General features: G+C 42.3%; 1 protein-coding gene across 1 annotated transcript in view; it reads right to left on the bottom strand.

The window, feature by feature from the left end:
- Nucleotides 1-21073, bottom strand: part of LOC118420763 (GTPase-activating Rap/Ran-GAP domain-like protein 3) — a 96474-nt gene extending 75401 nt beyond the window's left edge. Inside the window, 1 exon segment of the mRNA XM_035827738.1 lies at nucleotides 20768-21073. Within this exon segment, the coding sequence (XP_035683631.1) occupies nucleotides 20768-21021 (254 nt within the window). The 5' untranslated portion in view covers nucleotides 21022-21073.
- Nucleotides 21074-22023: the final 950 nt, after the last annotated feature.

Here is a 22023-nt window from a genome sequence, read left to right as displayed (position 1 = left end):
ATCATGCAATTAACGGCTTAACATCCCGTCTTGAGGACTGCAAAGCTTTCCGGTAGCGTGCATGCTGAGCGAGCGACACAGCCAGAATCGAATTCACGGCTTCTAGTTCCATAGGCAGGGCCGTTAACCACTGGAATACGCACGCTATTGATCCCAAAGTACTCAACAGGTTGAACGATTGCCAAACATACACTAAGATTAGAAATATGTTTCTTCCTCCATCACTCACTCACTCACTCACTTGTACACAATGGCATGTCTGTTTACTTACAATTTACTTAAGGGTGAAATACACTGTGTGAGAGAAAATATAGATAGATAGCAATTGCAATGTGCCACTATTGAATGCATCACCGCTGCGCTACGCGTTAGCTGTCGGCAATGACAGAAGTACCACACAGGTTACACTTGTTGTGGGTTGAGTGAGAAGACTAACATTTGCCTCTGACAGGTTCAAATTGCATTTCCAGCCAAGCACTTTTCCCAATTCTACCAAGGTTACCGTTGCTGCCCTCTCTAGCTAGAGGCGTTGGAGTTCGCCAATAGCAGCCTTCAATCACTACCCCGAGGTATGGTCCACTGGTAAGCATCTTAGCGGAGATTGTAGTGCAAGTCGGTAATAGCTTCGGCACTTTTATTCCGTAAGAAGCGGTTTAGGGAACAAGGCGTTGGGAAGGTCATCGAAAGGGTCAATATTGCCATCGAGGGACCGACCGAACCTCCGCAGTTCAGCTTCTGAAGGAGTGTAACTCATTGAAAGCAATTTAAAAGTACAAAACAGGATTCGTACCAAGCAAGTGGATTGGATTTCAACAGTTAACGCAATACTGGCATACAAGACTTTTTGACCTCCGCTGGATAAATTTTTCTTAAAAGAAATTATATCTAGTTATAGTCATGCTTTAGTTTTGGACCTAAGAATTGGCATAGCAGAAGTTTGTCAACTTCTGCAGTCATTTTGTCGGGAGTTTCACTCCTCCAAAGTAACTTTGAAGGTTATGTCATTACTGAGGTCTCGGTAACCCTCGGGAAATCTATCGAATAGTTTTGAAAACTCAACATGGAAGAACTTGCTCGGCCTCTAAAAGGAAACATTGAAGGGAAATTTAGTTTGGTACTACGTCACTAAATGGAATGAGCTGTAAAGTGCTTAAGATGCTATCGTGGGCATTAGCGGGCCTGTGGGAAGATTTTTGCTTTTTGAAAGCAACTTTTAAAGACACGCCAGAAGTAGTTTTGGTACCAAGTAAGCTGGTTAGAGCGTTGTTCTATTGAAAGGAGTTCTGACTTGACATTGAAGAAAGTTCCTGACTTCCATACGCTCAGTACTGGGATATTCTTCATCATGAGAATTGAGATAAATTTTAAAGGACTAGTGAAGGACACAATCAATCATGTATAAGTGGTTTATTGAGCCGAGCCTTGAAGGGTCTGAATGGTGACATTGACAGATCTGCTTGCTTACACAGGTTAGTTAATGGAGTCTGCATTCCTACTGTCTTAATGTACTTACGGACCTGATGGGCTCTGAGTAACATGTTGGATACGGTTCATCAGAAAGAAAGAGCATCTTCCAAATTTTAAGGATGGGCTATGTTTTCTTCACTTCAGTACCGACTGTATTGCTTTAGTGTAAGGCTTAGATAGGACAGACTTCTCGGTGCGACATAGCTTACCATCGCCGAATGGATGAGACAGAGAGAGAGCTGATAAATCTCTATCTTCGTGGATACCTTGCATCCCCCTCAAACTACGTGAATGTCAAAGGAAAAGTTAGTAGTAGTTACCTTCGTCAAGAAGGTGTTTTTATTGGTACTATTGTTCAAACTGAACTTTTTGGAACACTCATATTTCACAGGCATGTGTCAGCAGCTAGTCGCTTTGTCGAAAGCACACCAAATTCTATTTGAAGTTTCTAATAAAGGGGTTGCTACTGGTTGGCCAATGCAGATCTTCAGATAAAAGAAACCTTCTTTATCTGTTAAGAAAACTTAAAGACCTTGGAATACAACATAAGGACCATTAACGTAACGCAGGAGTCATTTCAAACGGCCATCGTAAAGACTATGGATAGATACAATCGATCTTTCTTAAAACGTACTGCTCTGCAGAGAGTCGATTGTGCTTAAAACTCTTACAGGTCATTTACGTTTTTTTCAAGAAGCTTTCACCGAAAGAAACGTGTCCAGGATACAGATGCAAGGTGTTGTAGTTGAGCACAAATGAGACTCAATGTGATCATGTGCCAATTTTGCAAGAAGAGAGTTGCTTCCCACCGTTTGAATTTGATGTCGAAAAGACACTTGAAAGTAATGCTTAAAACGTGTGAAACAAACGACATCCGTAGATTGTCCAAATTTGGTAAACTGAAAGTTTCCTACTCATCATGGAAGTAGTCTGTTTACAGCAGCTCTGGTGTAGTTTAAAAGGGTTGCTAATGGAAAATAACGCTTCAAGTCAATACTTGGCATGGCATAAAGCGTAGTGCGTGGAAAGTGCCGGTAAGCTTTAAATGCCTAATTTCACTACTTGTGAGTACTGATGTGTTTCAAGTCTAGTAAGATGATTCCACGTAAAAGCCCCAGTTACACAGAACGACCTCTGCTGCTTACATTGGATCATTCCTTACTTTATAAGTGGCATAAGATAACAAAACACACAAAGTGTACAAACATTTTTCTATCAGTGAAATTCGTTGAGCGCTCGACAAAATCACTTGGTTGAAACGCTATCACCACCCTTCTGGAATGTAAGGTGTTAGATTGAAAACAGTCACGTACAAACTATTGAAAGAGTCGTATTCTAGACAGAATAAAATTTTCTACCACTGAAGGCAATGTAGACGTGTTGGCATTACAAACCAGCCTGTTACAGTAATTTGTACACGTGTATTGCGCAAACCATGAAAATACCCACAGCGATCTTGGAGTTTGGTGGATGAGAGAAATACCTTAAAGAACGCTTTACAGCAGCGATAAGCTCTTGTGCATTAAACATAGGTTGGCGGTTTAACAGTAGCCCGGAGACAGCCATCTGTCTTACTCCATCATGGCTGCTGCATATTGAGATATTTGATTCAGCATGATTCCTTCTAGTGCTATTCTTGAATAAGATAAATCGGAAAAATCCACACAAACTGGTCAAACAAACGATAGGAAAGTCGATGCTATGTTTGCTCCACAGATTGTCAGACGCTGTTAAAGAAAACTACTGTAAATGCATTTAAGTTCGCGCAGATTTAATTTCGTGGTAGCGGGAAAATGGACGTTTTGCGGTGGTTTCAATTTCGCGGTAGCACCATACGCCATGTGGTTTTAAATTCGCGGTGAAGCGGCCGCCGCGAACATTAAACCACCGCGAAAGTTTATGCAGCGGCATAACATATCAAGCTGTAAATTCTGCGACATATCAATGCCCATTGCAGGTTTATGGATAAGAAAATGCAAGGTACAACTTATCTACGTAGACGAAAATATCACAAAGGCACGCAAGCAAGATTATGAAGGTTCATGTACTTCGAAACAGCTACACTAAACCTGATCAATACTATGTAAACCATATCAGGCAAGGCCCAATTTGCACTTAACGTCTGATTGCGTACGATATTGATATACCCGAGTTAAGTAATATTTAGTCTAAATTCGGAACTCCACGTGCGAGCTACCCGGATTATGACATCAGATACCACAGCCGCTATTTAACCTGCACTCGTGTGGTGGGATTATATTAGGTATGATATTGACTCATTAGCCCAGCACGTAAAAAAAGTTTAAGTCTTTCCGGTGCCTATGGCGCATAGGGCGACGCCCATCTCCTTTTCAGTAGTCCTGGGCCACACAACTTTGTGCAATCACTACAGCAAGGGGCTAGTCTACTGGTAGAGGATTGTGTTCAACTACCATGATACTCTTTCCCGAATGCTGAGTGCTAAGCAGAGAAAGCAGCATGTACCATTTTTAAAGTCCTTGGCATGACTCGGCCGGGGATCGAACTCACGACCTACCGAATGCAAGGCGAACACTGTACCCACAAGGCCATTGCACCGGCCCAGCTCTTAACATACCTGAATATACCACCATTGATCAAAACTTCACACAACTCTACTATAAATACTCGCCCATTTAACTTTTTTCAGTACATTATATCATAACATTATACATGTTTGGTTTGGATGTATCCGTTCATCTTTTTCAATGGCTTTGGGCTATGTTGGCGAACACAAAACCGGGAGTGACGGGTTTGATTCCTGGCAATTCCAGCTAGACATTGCCTCTAGTACGGGCACACCTGGGTTACAACCCACTGCCCCCAAAGGCCTCGGAAGTTTTTATCTCGAGCTGTTTGTATGATTTATTGTTCGTATGTCCGAGGGCAAATATGTTAAATCATTGTTAATACATGAATCATTAAGTGAAGGATCAACAATCCCTTTTGGTATCCTGGTTTATTATGATTTTGTTATGTTTATGACGTAGGAATCGACTGCTTTGACAGTGAATTAAAGGGGCATCCATAAAATCCCATAGATAGAAAATAGATGAGAAGATAATTGTCTATCGCAGTAAAGCTCAATTTAAACTATCTTCATAGCGCGTCTCACCATTTTGCTTTCTTGGACTCATTATACCCCAAGGCTAACGCACATAGCCTTTTCACTAAGCCAAGCTGTTGACTGATCGCTCCAGATTGTATCCACCTCCCTACCTGTTATTGCCAGGATTAGTCTTCCATTTTCACGTCTGTATAATGAGTCATTAACAAAGCTAATTTCCTGTGAGATTTTGCTCTGTTAGTTCGCATGGCCGTTGACTGGAAACGTTACGGAATACCCACACCTGTATCGTGGTTGGCTTTACAGAGTCTGGCCCGCGCCCAAAAATTCGAGAGATCTCTGAATGGTTATTTAGTGAGATTTCATTTCAATGATTCCAAACGTCTTACAATGACCTCTCAATAATTCTCAAGGTTTTTTAGTGACCTCTTAATGCATCTCAAGGTCTTTCAATGCCCGCTCAATGATATCTTAGTGCTGGTGAGCTTCTTGACCTTTTAAGGAATGACCTTTCAATAGTCTTTCCAATATCTTTAAATTGTGTACACGGATTTGCAATGATCCTTCAATGATTCTCAAGGTCTTCTAATTGTATCTCTATAATCTTTTAGTGATCTCGAATGGCATTGTAGTGATCTCAATGGTCTTTACATGGACGGCCAGTGTTTTCCAAGGTCCTGTAATGACCTTTTAGTGATTTCCAGGTCCTTTCAATGGCCTTTCAAAAGTCGCCTGGTAATTCCTTGTCAATTATCTTCCGATGTTATCAATGACTAGTGGTCTTTGCTCGTCCACTGGTTTCCCAGTCATTCTTCCTTGCGGACTGGCCTTGATGTACATAGAGAAAAACTGACTTGTTACAAACTCTGTCCTTGGAACTTGGAACTGTCTGATCCTTGCATCCTTTATGACCTCAATGAAAAGCGGCCTGTGGGTCGATTTGAGCTTCTAATGAATAAATAAAGGTTCAAACAAACAATCACTACATAGTAGATACTAATTGATCGTATGATCCGTATGTGCTTCAGGTTCAAGTCTTGGTAACGGCTACTTGAGTTTCGTCTGACTGAGGCGATTGGAGAACATTTCTTGTTTAGCATTGAACTTGATACGGGCATATATGGTTACCAGTGCACGTAATAATAGGAAATTTCTAAGAAGTAAAAGAAAATCTTACTGCCTGGAGACAGAGAAGGCTATGAACAAGATCAAAGCAAATATTAGTCATTTCCTTGGGAGTCTTTCATATCATTCGTGATTTTTATCACGTTCTAACAAATCACGATTTGTGGTTAATGTCAGAGGGAATGGCACGCTTTCTAAAGGCCTATTGAATGACATAGAATTGGACGGTGCCACGGATATCATGAGGTGTAATGAAGTCATGAAATTACATGACAAAATGCGTAGGAAATGGTAGCAACACAGTCAAACTCTATTGTGAGGCTAATCCGAGAAAAGAGAATTAAGCCTAGAGGTCATTACCATCTACACGTAGTCTAACATTAAACGGGAAGCTTTTGTTATAGAAAAAAAAGGAAGTGCATTTGCAAGCCTCGTAGCCTTTGTAAATTATCCATGTCTGTTAGCTACTGTGTGCGCACCACGCGCCTGTGTGTATTTAAGGCGTGCTGACAAACCCTACACAAATATTGGCATGTTCCGCACGAGCCGCTTTTCCCACAGCTCGGGCCTGACCCTGGCCACTCCCGCTAAACGAGGGTAAACATAGCGACTTATTGCTCACTCAAACATTCGCATCCATCAGGGGAAAGTCAATATTTATAATCAGTTTTCCCCGTCGGCGCTACCAGATACATAAAAGTCAATACCAAAGGGAAGGGCTGCATGAATAAAACCTTGCAGTATTGACTTTACCGCCTAGTGCAGGAGGCCTGAGCAAGGGGGTTAACTTAAAATGACACCGAATTTGGTGCGCTTATATATAGATATATGCTAGACACACAAAAGGACCCCATAGCTTGCGCCACTGTATATTGAATTGTATACGTGTAGATGATTAATTTCCTCCCATCGGATTAACTTCACAAAAGCGTTTTTGACTGTGCTGATAGCATTCTCTAGTCATGTTTGTCATGTAATTTCATGAATGTATTACACCACACATCAATGGTACCGTCCAACTCGATGTAATTCAGTAGGCCTTTAGAAAACTCACAAACTGGTTTCGTGAGTTGAATGTAAGTTCATCTGTGACGGTAGTCAACATTATGCTACAAATTTTAAATCATATATCCGTACACATATTCGTGAGTTGTTAGAACGTCATGAAAATCCCAAAACAGTGTAAAAGAAAGACCAATATTTGTTTTGACAGCTTATTTTTCCCGAACCACCGTCGTCTCTAGCACACACGGAACAGACGGGATGATTAGCTGTGCGTCTAGCCCGGGGATTGTGCGTGGCGAGACGGGGGATAATTAAGAAGATTACACATCGGCAGTAAGGGACCCATGGGAGAGCTGGGAACGTAAAAGTAGGTCTACACCAGAAACATGAGACAGCGGCGATGGCAGTCAACAATAAGAGCCTAAACGGTTCCATGTAGATCTTGAATACTCCATAATGTACCACAGTTATCTAATTCATGTTACTGCATTGCAATATTCAAATTGGAATAATGCTATAGATACGACTGGTTGTTTTGGCAAGGTAATGTATCAATACACCATCATCATCTCTATGGTCAACTATCCTTACCACTATCATCCTCATCATCATCATCTTCATCATCACTATAATCAACCTAACCACTATCATCAGAATCATGCAACATCATCACCATAATCATCCTCACCACTATCATCAGGCCAATTGCATCTTCATCCTTACTTTTATCATCCTCACTTCTAGCATCATCAACATCAGCATCACCAGCATCACTTTCACCATCACTATTGTCATCGCCATCATCATCATCATCATCTCAGGATGCAAACTTAGTCGTCACAAAGAAATCCTCTTTTGACTGACTGCAAGTTATTGGACTGTTATTTTCTGCTGGCGACAGGCTGACGGCAGTGTCTGAATGGAGGCATTCTGAGAAATGGCAATCATATCATCTAAATCTTCAACGACTTTGCAGGCGATAATTTATCAGAATCAAAAGCTCAACGTTTGGGGATTTTATTACCAAGACAAGGAAATCACCCAAAGCTTACTTGATTCCATGTTATCGATAGAACAGTGTCAGCAAGTTGCAGACTTTGTTTAACAACTAGTCAGGTCATCTTTACGTCAACGGCGTATCTGGTAATCGTAGAATTAAAGAGATAAAACAGTTTCTATGAGAGTTTCGCCGATTTCTTTTCAAATACATGGCCGTATCGTAAACTCTAAAATCAAGGAAGACCGCTTTGTTCGACGGGAGAAGAAGTAAATCTTCAGTACTCGGCGCTGCCGGATGTAAATTGTATAATGAAACAAAACCCCCTTCAAAACTCTCCAATGTTTGCTCTCGGCAAACCCTTTTTTCCTTAGATCAGTTTCTTCAGAGGTTGTTTTTGTCCAAAGTCAGTTCCGCTGCCGGATGTAAATTTGTATAATACAGCAACATCCCTTCAAATCTCTCCTTATGTTTGCTCTCGGCAAGCCGTTTTTTCCTTAGATCAGTTTCTTCAGAGGTTGTTTTTGTCCAAAGTCAGTTCCGCTGCCGGATGTAAATTTGTATAATACAGCAACATCCCTTCAAATCTCTCCTTATGTTTGCTCTCGGCAAGCCGTTTTTTCCTTAGATCTATTTCTTCAGAGGTTGTTTTTGTCCAACGCCTCTTCTGGCCAGCAGGGATCTTACGCTTTCCACCTTTTCGACAGGTTCATAATTGGATGTCGCTTCCTGTCAAGACGCTGGAGGTTAGAAGCAGATATCAACTGGGCCAACCTGATGCCTCCTAAGATTCCCTACAGGCATACTCTACTAATTGTACCGATGCCTCAGAAGACGGGTTGAAAGTGAAACGTGATGCATACAAGACTTAGATACGTAAAGCAAAATAGCTTGAAAGGTAGAGAAGGCGGGGTGAATTGGAAATGAAACATAAATGAGAGCCCTTAGCCATGTGATACCTGACCCTCTGGTCATCAGTGGGCGTAGCATATCTACATGTTGTTTGAACCACTCCATGGATGAAAGACCTTTATTGTGCATTCGTGCCTCGATGGCAAGGTATAGGTCGTTAATATGAATTATCAAATATTTCATCGAATATCAAGTATAGACGAAACTTCACGAGTTTTTGGTGTTTTTTTACTTGGATCATCATTATTTGGTATTATCTACTGGAATTCGGAAGAGGAAGTCTGATTGAGCTTATTACTTCGCACTAATGGAGTGAAGTTTTTTTCTCTTTCATTTCCAGGTCTTAGTGATACTATTTGTATCTATATATTGCAAACTCGTTATTAATTTCCGATGCGTCCGGCTGGAGAACCATCGCCTGTCTTCGCCCACAGTTTACTAATTTCCGTCAGCTCACTTAATCCTGGATCACATTACCTTTCTATAGCTAATTTCCGCAAATATTTATGATTTGAAAGCAGAAGCAAGAGATTTTTGACAAACTTCAAACTCCAGTTCAACCAAGACGACAACATGTCTAAAGCAGAGGGTACGCAAACGGGTTACGCTGCGGTACCAGGAAGGCTGCCAGGGGACTCAATCGACCTTAACATTCGTCTTCCTAAGACTTACCTACATACCCCTTATCATCACTAATCACTTGCCAAACTACACAGACAGATAACTAAACAAACGGACTAAAGAAAAAAAACAATGCCTCCCTTGAACCTTACTGTCATGGAGGTTACAATACAAGTACAATGACTGCTCCATCCCATATAGCATAAAAGGTGACACAGATCTAGAAAGCTATGCTTAGTGCGTCTAGGATGACTCTGAAACGATCAAAAGTTCTCCTCTGGACAATGGGCCTACATATAGGGCAGAGTATTTATAGCAGTTTTTCACGTTTTAAGGTTCATCTCGTAAACACCCAGTAATGGCTGAATGTATACTCAATGCTTGAAACTGGCAAAATAAGTACAAGCAAAACGCACATATTGCGAACTTATGAACGTAAAAATTCATGGAGAGAAATGGGGCAAGGTATTACGAATCACCCTTTATCTTCAGGTTTCACCCCGGTTAATCTATCCGGACCGCCCACTAACCCGAGATAAAGGCATTGGGAGGAAATTGGTATATCGTCTTAGATGATAGGCAATGATGCCACGTCTGGATAATACTACGGAAATTAACTTGGATCAAATAAGTCGCTTTTAGATGTATATCCTGATGCAGAAATTGCATTAACGCAATTGATAATATCTTCAAAATTGGGTCAGTGATATATTTAGAAAAAAGGAGATAAATTTCGAAATTGTGGAAAAAATTGATACATATTTCTTGCACCCTGACCTGATTCTTACTCATCCAGCAATTCTAGGCAAAAGAAGTAACGGCGAGATAAAATAAAAAGTTAAAGTTGCCATTACATTCACATGTTCATCTGTGTAGATGCTTAGTGATGGCGCCCATCTCCATTTCTATAGCCCCTGGGCCATATAATATATATAATATATGTGTGCAAGCCACTACAGCAGGAGGCTGATCCACTGGTAGTGATGCGTGTTAACTCCCATACTCTTTCCCGAATAATGAGTGCTAAGTAGAAAGACAGAGAGAAGGAGAGAGACGAACACACACGCACACAGACACACACACAAATACACAGACACACACACACAATCACAGCTACACAAAGGCTAACAAACAAACGCTATGTTTTTCCCTCCCATCACCTAAACGGGCTAAAGTAAACTATAAACAGACAGCCAGCTAGCTACAACAGTTCAGCTCAGTCCAACGCCCCATCAGTAGCACCGCTGATATTGATAGTTGTAATCATAACATACGCGGAATTCTCCCCAGTCATATGTAACAACTTTACCCTGGGCCGTGCAATCATTGCCAAACAAATCAAGCACGCCCGGAGGTATTGGTTTTGTTAACGTGCACATCAAACAACGTCGCTGGAGCTCTTTGCATTACCTGCAGCATTTCGGCAACATGTGCAGTATAACCAGCTGTGCCAATCGTCTTCCCTGCTTCCAAAACACGAAGGAAATCCCAACAACATTGACATTCGACGTTTCAGTATTCTTCCTTTATTGTGGTTTATCCTGTTCTTTGCAATGAGCTTCCAGGAAAGAATTTGCAATAAGCTAGTTCAGACAATATACCCAGTCAAGGTACTCTTTTTTGAAGCCATAGGAGCAGTGGGTTGTTACCTACTCTGTACAGGGTATTGGAAGGCGGAGTCCAACCCTCTCTTTCCACTACCTTCTCAACCAAGGTCAGGTGCCCATTTTTACACCTGGATGGAGTAAGGAAGGTCGTGTAAAGGTCTATTTCCCAAAGGCACAACATAGGTGGCATGTAAGCGGATGCGAACCGAGGACCTCAGGGTTCTTGGCCCACCACCCTAACCACTACGCCAAGAAGACGCCAGCCCGTATTGGAGGTTATGTGAAATGGTTCATTCTCGAAAACAGGGAGAGATTGTAATCTCAGATTATTGGTGACCCAATCAGCATATCCATGCCAACCCTGGTATTATCGGAAATTTGTTTGCCCTAAACTAATATAGAAAAGCCTCATGAGAGTTATTTTCAAGGGCGTCAACAGAGGACCTTCTATCATGTTTGGGAGCTTGTTGTGAATAACAGTGTTTGGGCAATATAGAATTTCTACATATTTGTGCAATATGATGTTTGAATTTAGCTCTGCTGCAAGAAGATTTCAAATATAAATGTCGTTATATGACAATCGTCAGTGTCTTAACAAAGGCAAGAGTTCTACACAGAGAAAAAGCCATTTGATAGCCACAACTCCGACCTTGTGTGACTATGCATACACATAGAAAACATAACGTATTCAAACGCACGTACATGAGGAAGTTTATGGAACCTGTCTATGATCGTATCAAGCCCAAATGCCCCCAAAGAAAGGGATCACAACAGGGTCCATTGAACTGACAAACTCTAAGAAACAACAGTTTGTCTTAGTTTGTAACATCATGTTTACTGTAGTTGATCAATCATAAGAGGCCATTTCTATGATATAGGTAATGTAATAAATGTATAGAGGTGTTTGTTCGTGATATCTCTTGCCTGGGTTCAAACGTGCACATGTAAAAGAAACCTTATAGGTAATTCAAATTTACCCCTAGAGGCTTGTTTTTTAGGGGTAGGTTTGAATTACCTAACAGCGTTTCTTGTACACGAATGAATCCAGGCAAAAGATATTCTTTTAAGGTGATTCATGTTGTGTTATTAACATATTATTAATAGATGTACAACAAAAAAGAGTTTGGCCATCTACCCCTAGAGGCTTGTTATTTTAGGAGTAGGTTAGCTTTGAATTACCTAACAGGTTTTCTTGTAGGTAATGCATGTTATTTTATTGTCATATTGTTTATAGATGTGTAACAAAAAAGAGTTTGGCCATCTATCCCTCGGGGCTTGTTATTCTAGGGGTACAAAATGTAGGTTAACTTTGAATTACCGAAAAGGTTTCTTGTTAGGTAATTCAAACCTACCCCTAAAATAACAAGCCTCCTGGGGTAGAGGGCTAAACTTTGTTTTACATTTATAAATGATACGGTTACTGTTACATAGACCGATGAGAATTCATTCTTCATTCGAGTACTGATTGCAAATGTATGCCACACAATCCGACGTAATTTTCGGCAACGTAAAAGTGGTATCTCACTGCACTTGGGGTACCGGTGCGGCACTGGGGGATTCGTTCAATGCGGCACTGGTGTGTTACTTTCGTCGATTTTTTATGGTTTAGATATCGCGTGATACGTAAAAAGGTATGACTTAGAAGACATTATAATACACAAAACGTAAGACAATTTCTTTTCCTCTGAACTTCACTGCTGAGTATCTTTCCAAACCCCGCAGTGCCGCACCGGTGCCCCAAGTGCAGTGAGATACCACCTTTATACCAAAATGTACACAACATTTATGACCCTTTGGTGATCCAACAACATTCCTGTCGTTGATTTGATAGCGTCTGGTCATCAAAAAAGGCCGAGAAACATTAATCCAAAACGCGAGGCTTGTTGTCAAAGATTTACTCGTGATTACGCCCTAACTCAGGGTGATTTTCTTTGGGCAGAATTTTACGCCTCTCGAAGCTTTCACGACGATCATCCGTCGTCATAAACCGTGTAAATCGCGCACACCAGGGTACTTACGACTGTTGTCTTCACACTACTAATCCGACACTCGTTTCACAGTAAATTTTCTTTACTGCCAACAGTAGTATAGAATGCACTGCAGGCCATAACAACGCCAATATGCTAAGGGCACACACATTGCTAGAAGTACAGTGCGAGGTGGTGATATACGTTATTTGCTACATACAGCAGAGATGGACCGAATAATGTCATACGGGCCGCGATCTCTGTTTTGCTCGTGATGGAAAGTAGTTTATGACACTGTTCCATGTTACAGAAGACAATGATAGATTCGGATTGTGGTTGGGGGGTAAGAGTTTGGGGGTAGGGCTAGAGGTTAGGGATAGAGTTTTAAGTCCATAGATTAGGAAAGAACAAAGTCAGATTGTAACGTTAACTGCCGGTCAAAATGGTCTGGATGATTAATAGGACTCAATCAGCTACAGGCTGTGTATATATGAGATATAAATGTATTAGAGATATCGACGTTTGCATACTGTATATCTGCAAACAGGTTTATAAGCATTTACCAGCGTGTGAAAATTGGTCTGCGGTACAGCTAGGCGGTAAAGGCCCCCTCTCACTTGACGTGCGGCACGCTTGCGGCATTGCTGCGTTCGGAAGATGCTCAACGAATTTCAGAGATAAAGAACGAATTTTCTTACTTGTTGTGTATTTTGTGGTCTTCTATGTCACACTTTTACGTATTGCGCAATATCTGAATTATAACAAATCGGAGAAAATAACAAAACAGTACCGCAGTGAACGAACGCAGCAATGCCGCAAGCGTGCCGCACGTCAAGTGAGAGGGGGCCTTAACAATAATGCAGTACAAGCAGATCTAATTCTGCCGTGATGTGCGTATGTTTGCCCCCAATGATAGCTGTTTTCATTAGTATTATTAATGGTATATTTGATCAAAGATAAATACATATTTGCAGTTTCAATTCAGGGCCAGTTTTCGGGGTCACGCATGGACACTAGTAAAGACTTGTCCCCGGCAGTGAAAATTAATGGCGGTAATTAAAGAAGCGACAATCTTGCTTTGTGACTATAAGGAATAATTGGTCTGGTGTCAAGGAAAGAGCTGCCTTCTACATGTATCAGCCAACTTGACTTAATGCCTTCAGAATGGACCAGAATGCTTCTAAATGGTACGAATTAGAAGAGTGTCTGAATGATTGCGCATACCTGTACAATGACAACATTGAAGTTGGAACCCTAGGCCTGATACTGTATACAACCACAAGCCCCCTTACTAAAGCAATAAGTTTGTATTGTCTGCCTTGACACGGTTAGAAGCGATGGGGGCGCCCGTCGGGGCGTGAGCAGGCATGTGGGACATGAGGCGGTTAGAAGCGATGGGGGCGCGCGTCGGGGCGTGAGCAGGCATGTGGGACATGAGGCGGTTAGAAGCGATGGGGGCGCGCGTCGGGGCGTGAGCAGGCATGTGGGACATGAGGAATGATGACAGACGACAGGAAGGTTAACCAGCTGAACCCCGGACTGCCTGGGGTACTGCCGCACAGACAATTGCAAAGTGGTGTTAGATTAGGCCACGGCAAAGGCGTTATGGGTGTGTCGTCAAGGTTGCTTGCAGTGTCTTGAATTTAGAATCACACACAGGGTAGTGCCAGATTTACCAACATACGGCGCGGTCAGTTTCATCGTAAGTCGTCTAATGAGAATTTTTAATCAGACTTCTTCAATCTTCTTATTTTTGTTGTCATATCATCACTACATTTTTATCAGGTTGAGACAGAAGAAACCACTGACAAGGATTTAAGACAGTCCTTTCCTTAGTAATGCAGCTGTAAGTGTAAGGCGGTCGAACGACGTATGCGAGCGAGACCATACCCCCTTCCCCGTACATTTAGTCTCGTAAAACTAGTCCAGAATAGAGGATCTCGAGCTCAAAACAGGTAATGACGTTGTACAGGGACTGTTCTCAACGTCAAGTTCGACTAACGGTGACGATGATAATTGAGTAACTATGGTGATAATGATGTCAATAACTCACTGACTCAGATTCAAACAAACAACATCTTAAAAACGAGCAGAATAATCCGCTGACAGATTGCCTTGTTGTCCGGGATTATCATACTTCAAGAGCATATTTCAACATAAGGCAATTATAAACGCTAGCCTGGCAGACGTACGTGGCGGGAATAGGGTATATACAAAGGCGGGGCGAATATGTGGTTCTTGAAATATCAGTTCAAAGACAAAATCATCTCTCATCCGCAGAAGGTACGTGGCACAACTTTAACATGTAGCCCTTTAGGCCCCTTAATTGTGTACTAGGCTGCCATAGCTCTGCACTCTCTCTGCGACCTAAAACAGCTGTGTGTTACCGTCGCTTTCGTAACGGGTATATTATACAAAATGTAAAAGTTGACTGAAAAGATGACAAAACACATAAAGATTTGTTCTTTTTCTAATAGTATGCAATTCATTGTGCGATCTGTTCGGTCGCAGAGAGAGCGCGGCGAGAGCGCCGTCCTAGTGGAATGGGGTTTTAATAAGCAGAGCCATGCCAATTAATGGTCTCACAAGACTAGTTTGATCAACTGTTGGGCGGTTTGAAAGACGTTTCGACTGTTGACAAATGTTGTCGATTCGTACCAGAGAAACAAATTCAGCCGAGTGCCAAGAGATTTGGAAACGCTACTGGGTTTCACAGTTGACATAAACGGGACGAAACAGCTCGCTCCATCCCCAGGTCGATCGACAGGCCAACGGCACAGCGACTGTTAGTGTAATGACTCAATACAGAGCGGCTGAAACGCTGGGCGGTGGAAACAGATGAAATTGAGGACGGCCCTATTTCTGTGTAATCCAATACTGTATTACGTGGTCGGCATGTTGATGCAAGTCACTAGTAGCTCGTGTAAAATGTACCATTCTGTAGTATGAAACGTTGGTCTAAATTTCACTATTTCAGAAAATAAGTGTCTTTAAACACAGAATTAAGTATATTGCGTTGGTGGTATGTATCGATGTAAATATATTTCATATTTCAAGGGTTTACTGACAACTTATTGAACTTCAGGGAGAACTAACGGGTGTATATGAATAAGGGAGCATCTGTTGACGCACTTTGCCTTACACATGGATAGGGTGGTATGTCGTACAAATGTAAACAACTTTGCAATTACGCTTTGTAAACATATAAGACAACATACATATAAGATGCACTACACAAATGCTGAAACAACCAGGTCATAAAAAATGCTGAGGGCGGCATGTTAATATTTAGTAAATAAGATGTCCAAAGCAACTAGATAAAAAAAAAAGATAATCATTCACGCGGCACACTTGTAAGTCTCTCTGTTATCACATCAGCACAGCTCTCCAGACTGCCACCGTCAGCAAACAACCATCAGCTGTTCATACAACGTTGCCGGGATACATGATAGTGAGAAAATATTGTAAGAGATATCGCCATTTTTCACGAGAGGGTATCTGATGTCCTGTAAATGTACCGACGAAATCCTATGCAAACAACTTTGCAAGCGACAACCCAAAGCATACAGATGTCGAGAACGAAGCAAGCCAGAAGAGAATGCTTTACGGGAAAAACAACATGGAACTGATGATGATGTGTACGAAACAGAATCTCATGTTAACGACAAAATCTGTTGACAACTTTGCAACCGACAGCCTCAAGCAAACAAATGTTGAAAACGAACCAAGAAAGAAATGAATGCTTTGCGGAGAAACCAATTGGGAACTCAAGATGTTTGCGCAACAAGTAGGACTTAAATTTGCTGGTTATAACGTTATCAGTAGAATCATATCACCGTGGCCCTGAGACTGCCGTAGTCAGCAAACAACCATCAACAATTCACACACCGGCGTTGCCAAGTTTTACTGAACTGGAAAGTATTGCACGAGTTATCTTCATGTTTAACGAGGGAGGTACCTGATCCATCTCCTATTACCCTAACGACATGGTCATAAAAACAATCCCGGTGAGTCACAGCCCAATAAAACCGTCTATTTCTTTCGGTTTTTATCTGTCACGCTTGTAGCAAGGTCCATCAGAGACACTCGTAAACCGTGCTGATTGTCCAGCGGATGTCACGTCTTTGCATCATTACGATGCCCCTACTCACATTCGCAGGAGTCGGCGCACTTGTTTTATGGTCTATGATATAAACCTCCCATAACCGGGCTTATAGGGTAGGGACGGACCTGGACAAATATGTTCTGTGAGACTGTGACAAATTAGTTTTCGGGTTGTAGAAGTGGATTTGTTGTTAAGAGTCAAAGGCTTGACCAGCAACGATATAGGCCTAAATAGCAAGTGATCGGGTGGGACTGGCGTAAAATTTAGGGGCATTTGCTAAGGTGACACATGTAAGGGTTGTGGCGGTCAGGGATGGTCGTATCTCCATTAGCGACTCCTCAACAACCACTGTACCTGGTGACAGCCATATCCATGACCAACACCACAGCGCTCTGTGCCACTTGGACTCTTTTAGATTTTAGGGACATGCATCTAAAACTGTACTATTGGATACCTCAGTTTGAACACTGTGAAAAAGAAACACATTACTAACACTCGTTGGACCATTTTCCCATTCATCCAAGTATTAAGAATCCCGTCTTTAGCGACCACCTGTCTGTTTTTTTTTCACTTCTCTTGAATGGTCACTAGAAGTAGGTTTGCGTACATGGAAAAGAAGAAGGGTGCACGTTTGCCTATTACGATGACTATTTATATATCTTTGCCAAACATCTCACATCAAATGCACGAGCCAGGCGTCGTTCTGTTGACATTTGGGTTCAACATTTCAAAAGGTTTCATATAGAATGTAATACTTTCGTGTGCTAGTTTACAGTGCACTCAACGAGGACGCAGGAGTAAGAAATGAAGTGAGAACAGCTCTTATTGAAAATATCATTATTAGCACCTGCTCATGATTCTTCCGGCACCCCCTCCAGTCTTTTCTGTCCGCCTTTTCATTATAAACCAAAGAAAAGATTTAATATATCACATTAAGAGCACCTGCTTCTGCTTGTCCTGCTGAGTTCATGATAGGTTGCACAAGCCTCTATGTGGCACATGTCCAGTATCTTTGCGGGTTTGGGGTCATTTCTCACCTAAATGTGGCATACCACAGCAAATCACACTGGAGAGGGAAGTAAATCTGGAGGATCATCAGCATAGAATAGAAGTTTTACTGATCTGATGAAGTAATCAGCTCAGAGCGGTTGAATTGTCATCCGTGGAGACAAGATCACGGTAGGGGTCCCTGCAAGCTATACCAGGAGACTTGCTCTCAATCAAAGTTTCAAACTGTGATTCATTTTCAAATCTAAGGGAAATAGACCCGCTACTTTATAAAATTAGAAAGAAATGAGAGCCATCAAAACCCGATTCCGCGGTCATATAGTTCCCAACTCCGTCTTAGATTGAAAACTATACTAATTGAATGCATTCATTATCTGCGTAATACTTAGACAGCGGAAGACAAGCAAAGCCATAGCCAAATAATTTATACCTTTCAAAATTGTGATTAATGGAAATAACTTCTTGCCTTTTAGACCTAAACGAGCAGCATAATGGTCTTGGCTATTTCTTCATTCATTACTGCCGCAGGAATACATTACAGCGAGCAGAGTTCACATAATTACCTGTACTTTACTTTCCATTAGCGACGACTGCAGCCGGAATGAGATTAAAACGGAGCGGTAAAGTACACGTGATTGATAGAATTAGTCCCCGCGTTCTGCTCAATACATCATTATTAATTAGTGTCTGGATGATGTTGTAATGGCCTCCAGGCTACTACCAGGCAGAGAAAAGAATAGTGAAAAAGTTACAGTTGTGTTTTTTTATCTACCAGTTTGGCCCTTCGACATAAACAAAGTTTTACCGTGACAAGGTAATGCTGATAAACCTTACTCATCTTCATCATATCTCTCTATGATTAGTGAGACATTGTACAGAATGACCTTAAGTATTTCATACTGGTCGGGTACTCTGCATTGTGTTCCAGCGTTGCCATGGTATAGGTAGGACAAGTATGGGGTCACGTTAGAATCGTTTGCAGATTATCATATCTGTGGCGTAACACTAAAACACATTGAGAATACCATACCAGGCTGAAATATAATATCATGGCTACTCCACTTAAAAAGGTCAGGGTAAGGCTAGGGCACTGTTGACGAGAGATCGGGGTCCTGGGATCATAAACAATTTGACACATGGGGAAATAGTAGATAAGCAAAGGAGCCCTAGTACCTTGTTGACTGCCCTCTGAATATATCTTGATGTAATCTATATGTAATAGCTCAAGCATAACGTTACCATTAACCCATCTCGGCGTACTTCATGTAGGTGTATTAGTGTAGTTTATAACCTATTTGCAATTATAAAAAGAACAAATTACAACAGAAATGTCAAACAGAGGCACAATGAGGGTTTACCCTTTAAATGTAGTCATAACAATCAAGGCAAACAGCCCATACAAATTAGATTGGGTGGGGGACGAACCAATGTGTACTGTTTACAGTACGGGGTCTTTCCCTGCCCTCTATTATTGATTGTTCGCAATTGTCAAGATGCCACTTAGAGAATGAACGATGATGGATCTCCACAGCATCTTCAAAGGGAAACTGGACACAAGAGAAAGCTGCTATAATTCACTCCTATAGCTGGCGGGATGTAACATCACAGAGCAGGGGTATGTGTACGTATCGCCAGGCTAGAATTAGTCGATATTCGGGGCCGGATCGCCCGCCTACCGGGCTCAATATTTCACCTCAGCCAGTCAGGATTAAATGGCAAGCCTGAAAAATGCACGGAGCTTACAGCGCCGGCATTGCCGATGAAATAACGATTCAAACTCGTTGAGACGACTGCGCAATTTAGGCGGAGTTATATTAGGCCGTAACATTGCCCGGGGGCTGATTTAAATGTTCTCTTTCCCAATCAGCAGCGCAAACATGTTACATGGAAACTGAAGAACTCACAAAGCCGTTTGTGGCCGGGCCAAACATTGAGTTAAGCATTTCTAGTTTGGTGCAACCACCGCACCATTACCTGTGTGGTTGATAAGATTGTGACTGCGGTCCTAATAGATTCATACATCACTGGGTTCGTATACAATCAACTGCTGAATACTATAGGCAGGTCAATGAAGAAGGCGAAGCATGAAGCATAAAGCGCTAGTTGCACACATAAACACACACGTACACAAATGCAATCCATCAAACTGTCCTGCCTGGCTGCATACACATAAAACAGAGATCAAACAGAACTGCGTGTTCTACATCTGTAATGTTACCAGGCTATTCGACCTATAAAAGGCAGCAGTGATACAGTTACGTCTAAATTATGAAGGTAAAGTTATCCTCAAAACTTGCCTACTACCTTTAATGCCCTATCTGATGGTAAGGATCCCCATTGGTATTGTATTTTCTACGATTGACAGCAATTCTCTGCGTTAACACCTCGCCGAAAACACCTCACCCAACCTCCCTGGCGTTACTGGTCAATACCTGAGTCTCGCTGCGGTCTATTTACAGAGAAAACAGTTAAGGGCAAACAGTTGGATGGGTTCCTTACTAACTATTGATCTTTTTTATGATACCACGTTAAGTGCACTGCCGGGTTAGTAATATTGGGGTCAAATGGGATCGTAGGGTGTTCTACATTTTTGTAAAAAAGCTCTGATATCCTGGCGCAGATAGATTCTGAGAATATGGTAAATGTTTATCACAGAGAGAAAGCTCCAACCTCTCGTAGCCTTGCAGGTAAATAGTTAAAGGTAAACAGATGAATGTGCCCCTTACTTGCAACTATTGATCTTTTGATAAGGATACCACATTAAGTGCACTACTAGATCAGCTATATTAGGGCCTCTTACATTTTTGTAGCAGATCTGCTACCTTAAGAAAAGGGTACTAGTGTTAAAGACAGAGGGAAACCTCCCACCTCTCGTAGTCTTGCAGGTAAACCGCGGGCGGCACGAAGGGGCTTTGCGGGGCGGGCCGGCCGATGGGATGGGACTTGGTGGCCCGTAGAGGCTCCTTCTTGCGCGGCCTGCCCTGTTTCGGCTTCCCCCTCTCGGTCTTGACCCTGCGCAGCCCCGCTGGCTCCGCGGGCGGCGTCCGCTCCTCCTCCACCTGTGTCAGGTCCACAAGCGAGCCGCCGAACAGGGGCGAGTACTTGCGGATGAGCGGCAGCATGGTTGGCGGTGTGTGTGTGGTTCCTGTGGGGTTTACGTACGTACCGCGCTTAAGCTTGATGCTCGCCTAGCGGTGTCTCTACGCTACTCTGCGCGCTGGTGTCGCTGCGACTGGATTTTCTCGCGGGGGAGAGAGAAAACCCCGGGGCTGGGCTGGGCCAGACGAGATGATTGGTGTTCGGAATAGATGACATGCGCGCAATCAGCCAATCAGAACGCCGCCACGGTTGTCCCTGGCAACGGCAGCATCTCGCGGGAAAAGCCTTTGTTGACAGGTACGTAGTTCAGACAGCTTTTTCTTTAAAATCGGATAAGGCAATATTAACCCCACATAAGCTCTTAAAAGCTGGCATTTGGCCTGGGCGATATACTATATGACTACATACATGTACTAGGTGGAAATCGCCTAACTCGTTTACAAAGGATTGCCATCTAGGAGGGTATGACCTTGAATACAAGTGTTTGACCTTGAGGCGGATCTTCATGGTAAATCGCACTCGTTTTTTCTGCCCTACTCTGAAATACCAGCAGCAAGCATCACTCGGTTGATGTGACACAGTGCATAATATCAGAAAAGTCATACGAATGATAAATATGTCGACAGGTTGTTCGGTAAAGTACCAGCGGACTTTCCCCCCTGCTGTGGTGGCTTGCACAGACGTGTGGCCCAAGGGCTACAGAAATGGAGATGGGCGTCACGTCCCCAAACATCTGCACAGATGTATGGGCTACTTTGTTCGGTACAACATAACCAGCTGCTGCCACGCCGCGTGCAGACAAAGCTGGTGTGTTGCGCCACAGAACGGTTATCTTCTGGCTTTGCACAAACAGATGACTACGAGAAGTTATCGTAATGTTACATAAACCAAGGTTTAGATATCTTTGAAGTATATCAGTAACCGTATCCCCACAGTCGGCCCTGAAAAGTCCATGTAGCAAATCCTGACGTTGATATGCTGTGATGGAGAATACTCTACCGCCAGGCTGACAGTTTTATCTATCT

This window comes from Branchiostoma floridae, chromosome 8, assembly GCF_000003815.2.
Source record: "Branchiostoma floridae strain S238N-H82 chromosome 8, Bfl_VNyyK, whole genome shotgun sequence".
Taxonomy (NCBI): domain Eukaryota; kingdom Metazoa; phylum Chordata; class Leptocardii; order Amphioxiformes; family Branchiostomatidae; genus Branchiostoma; species Branchiostoma floridae.
This window is presented reverse-complemented; position numbering and strand designations above follow the sequence as displayed.